General features: G+C 56.0%; 1 protein-coding gene across 1 annotated transcript in view; it reads right to left on the bottom strand.

Moving 5' to 3' along the window:
• Positions 1-1,086: 1,086 nt before the first annotated feature.
• LOC131727314 (double C2-like domain-containing protein beta) overlaps positions 1,087-4,026 on the bottom strand; it is a gene marked incomplete at its 3' end in the record, with an annotated part of 3,733 nt that continues 793 nt past the window's right edge. Inside the window, exons 1-3 of the mRNA XM_059018835.1 lie at positions 3,274-4,026; positions 1,272-1,351; positions 1,087-1,167 (exon numbers count right to left, since the gene is read on the bottom strand). The exon at positions 3,274-4,026 is cut by the window's right edge and continues 793 nt beyond it. Of these exons, the coding sequence (XP_058874818.1) occupies positions 1,087-1,167; positions 1,272-1,351; positions 3,274-3,628 (516 nt within the window). The remainder of the gene's footprint in view (positions 1,168-1,271; positions 1,352-3,273) is intronic.

The raw sequence follows: 4,026 nt of genomic DNA, 5'->3' as shown, positions 1-4,026 counted from the left end.
ATATGCTTTACCAGACCTCTCTGTGCTTTACAATGCTTCCCTATGCTTTACCAGACCTCTCTGTGCTTTACAATGCTTCCCTATGCTTTACCAGACCTCTCTGTGTTTTACAATGCTTCCCTATGCTTTACCACACCTCTCTGTGCTTTACAATGCTTCCCTATGCTTTACCACACCTCTCTGTGCTTTACAATGCTTCCCTATGCTTTACCAGACCTCTCTGTGCTTTACAATGCTTCCCTATGCTTTACCAGACCTCTCTGTGCTTTACAATGCTTCCCTATGCTTTACCACACCTCTCTGTGCTTTACAATGCTGTGTTTTACTATGGTAAACTTTTATAAGGTCTCTCTCTATTTTTCAATCCTGTCCTCTTTGCTTCACTGAAGACAAAAAACCCTTGAGGTGAATCAGCCCATCTGTGCACCTCGACATACACAGAGATACTGTATATACCATCCCTCCAGCTCTCCCCCTCTCACCCTCCCCCTCTCTATCCTCCTCCCCCTCCCCCCTCCTCTCCTCTCCCCCCTCCTCTCCTCTCTCTTCTCCTCACTTCTCCCTCTCCTCTCCTCTCTCCTCTCCTCTCTCCTCTCCTCTCCTCTTCCTCTCCCCCCCTCCTCTCCTCTCCTCTCCTCTCCTCTCCTCTCTCTCTCTCTCTCTCTCTCTCTCTCTCAGGTGCTGGTATTGAGGCACAATAAAGGGAGCCGGTTGTCATGGAAACTGAATGGATTATTACCCCGAGCACGTTACTGCCTTCTGGAAGAACGAAGAGAACGAGAGAACGTGGGGCAGAGAGAGAGAGACGTGACGTCAAACAAAATCATACACCAGACTACACTACAGCCTCCCTCCCTCCCTCCCAGTCCCTCCTCAGCTCTAACCACTAGAGCCAGCCTCCCTCCCTCCCCTCCCAGTCCCTCCTCAGCTCTAACCTCTAGAGCCAGCCTCCCTCCCTCCCTCCCAGTCCCTCCTCAGCTCTAACCACTAGAGCCAGCCTCCCTCCCTCCCTCCCAGTCCCTCCTCAGCTCTAACCACTAGAGCCAGCCTCCCTCCCTCCCTCCTCTCCTCCCTCCCTCTCTCTCTCCTCACCTTGCTTGCTCCAGGTAATAGATGCAGTTTAACATAGGGGTCTGCCAGCCCATTGGAGTCCATTGGCTTTAGACCCTGCAGAGAGAGAGAGAGAGAGAGAGAGAGAGTTAGAGAGACACACAGACAAACAGACACACAGACTGACAGACACACAGACACACACACGCACACGCACACACCTTGGCTTTGTGGATGCTGCAGTGCAGGGCGTTGCTTTTCTGGTCAAAGAGAAGACTGAATTCCAGCATCCCCAAAGAGGCTGAAAACGAGAGAACAAGAGAGTGAGAGAGTGAGAGAGAGGAGTGAGAGAAAGCCTGTTACAGCCTGAGGGAGGCGCTGTGAGCTCTCTGCACAGAGAGGCACTGACAGGAGGAGAGAGAGAGAGAGAGAGAGAGAGAGAGAGAGAGAGAGAGAGAGAGAGAGAGAGAGAGAGAGGGAGAGGAGAGGAGAGGAGCGATGAGAGAGGAGGGGAGAGAGAGAGGGGGGGGGTGACCGGGGGGGGGGGGGGGGGTAGTGTGTGTTTTATCTGCCCGGGTTCAGTGTTCAGTTTCACATTCCCTGCATCCTTATTGAATTAATGCTGTTCATGGATTCATTTGTATTGATGCTCCTATTGTTTCTGTTTGTAGTTGTGACGGCTGTGGCGATATCCCCTGAGACTGTCTTACTGATAAACACCTGGAGAGAGAGAAGAGGAGAGGAGGAGAGGAGAGGAGAGGAGAGGAGAGAGAGAGAGGAGAGAGGAGAGAGGAGAGAGAGGAGAGGAGAGGAGAGAGGAGAGGGAGAGGAGAGGAGAGGAGAGGAGAGGAGAGAGGAGAGAGAGAGAGAGGAGAGAGGAGAGGGGGAGAGGAGAGAGGAGAGGGGAGGGAGGCTGGCTCTAGTGGTTAGAGCTGAGGAGGGGACTCTCTCCTCTCCCCTCTCTCCTCTCTCCTCTCCTCTCTCTCCTCCCCTCTCCTCTCCTCTCTCCTCTCCTCTCTCCTCTCTCCTCCTCCTCTCCTCCTCCCCCCTCTCCTCTCTCTCCTCTCCTCTCTCCTCCCCTCTCTTCTCTCTCCTCTCCTCTGTCTCCTCTCCTCTCTCCCCTCTCCTCTCTCCTCTCTCTCTCTCTCTCTCCTCTCTCCTCTCCTTGTCAGTGACCCGGCCGCCCCATCGCTGTGATCTTGACAGGTCTGCGTGGGTGGGGGGGGGGGGGGGGGGGGGGGGGGGGAGGCGGTGGTGACGGAGTGGTTAATGAGGGCCCGAGCAGTTTATCGATGAGTCAGCGGCTCTGAGCTTCCCACGCGGACACACACACATACACACATACACACACAGAACCTCTCTCAATCCCTTTCCCTCCCTCCCAGTACCTCCTCAGCTCTAACCACTAGAGCCAGCCTCCCTCCCTCCCTCCCAGTCCCTCCTCAGCTCTAACCACTAGAGCCAGCCTCCCTCCCTCCCTCCCAGTCCCTCCTCAGCTCTAACCACTAGAGCCAGCCTCCCTCCCTCCCAGTCCCTTCTCAGCTCTGACCACTAGAGCCAGCCTCCCTCCCTCCCTCCCTCCCAGTCCCTCCTCAGCTCTAACCACTAGAGCCAGCCTCCCTCCCTCCCTCCCAGTACCTCCTCAGCTCTAACCACTAGAGCCAGCCTCCCTCCCTCCCTCCCAGTCCCTCCTCAGCTCTAACCACTAGAGCCAGCCTCCCTCCCTCCCTCCCAGTCCCTCCTCAGCTCTAACCACTAGAGCCAGCCTCCCTCCCTCCCAGTCCCTTCTCAGCTCTAACCACTAGAGCCAGCCTCCCTCCCTCCCTCCCAGTCCCTCCTCAGCTCTAACCACTAGAGCCCAGCCTCCCTCCCTCCCTCCCAGTCCTTCCTCAGCTCTAACCACTAGAGCCAGCCTCCCTCCCTCCCTCCCAGTCCCTCCTCAGCTCTAACCACTAGAGCCAGCCTCCCTCCCTCCTCTCCTCAGACACACAGTCTCTTCGTGAAGTTCTATATAAAGAGTTAGGATCAATAGCAGTTATATTTCGACCTCTCTTCGCTTCTGTCTTTAAGACTCAAGACTAGTCATCAATACCCTCTACAGATCTGCGAGAGACTTCTGTTAGTTCCCTGAGACGCAGAGAGCAGTCCTGTCCCCTAAGAGACAGGGACAGGGGAGGGGGGGTCGACCGGAACCATTTTCTATAACAAATATTCAATACTCACTCGCGTCGTCTGAATCGTAACCATCCTGTTCGGCTTCAGAAGCGGGCTGACTGACGTCCGTCTTCCTCTCCTCCTCCTCCTCCTCTTCCTCCTCCTCCTCTTCCTCCTCCTCCCTCTCCCTTTCCCGCTCCTCCCCCCGCCCCTCCCCCTCTCTCTCGGAGCTCGCGGGTCCGTTGCTGGGCAGCGCGGGCGCTGGTTTGGGCGCTTCGGGTTTCTTGGCCACGATGGCCGCGGGGTAGTCATGGAATCTTGGGAAGTAGTCAGAGATTTGCTTGATGGGTCGGATGGGACCTGGGCACACGTTGATCGCCATGTGCTCCTGAATATTGATCTTATCCGTCCTGCGGGTCGTCATGGCGACAGTGTGCCGCAGAGACGGACAGAGAGACAGCTAAACTGTACGGCGCTCCTCCAAAAACGAATAGGAAATCTCTCCTCTACTCTCCCCTCCCTCTCCTCTCTCTCTCTCTCGCAATCTCTCTCTCCCTTCTCCTCTACTCTCCCTCTCTCCCCTCCCTCCTCTCTTCTCTCTCTCCCCCCTTGTCCTCTACTCTCTCCTCTCCCTCTCCTCTCTCTCTCTCCTCTCTCCCTCCTCCCTTCTCCCTTCTCTCTCTCTCTTGCTCTCTCCTCTCTCCCTCTCCCTCTCTCCCTTCTCTCTCTCTCCCTCCCTCCCTCTCTCTCCCCTCTCCTCTCCTCTCTTTCTCCTCTCTCTCTCCTCCCTTCTCCCTTCTCTCTCTCTCTTGCTCTCTCCTC

Source organism: Acipenser ruthenus, unplaced genomic scaffold (genome assembly GCF_902713425.1).
Source record: "Acipenser ruthenus unplaced genomic scaffold, fAciRut3.2 maternal haplotype, whole genome shotgun sequence".
Classification (NCBI taxonomy): domain Eukaryota; kingdom Metazoa; phylum Chordata; class Actinopteri; order Acipenseriformes; family Acipenseridae; genus Acipenser; species Acipenser ruthenus.
This window is presented reverse-complemented; position numbering and strand designations above follow the sequence as displayed.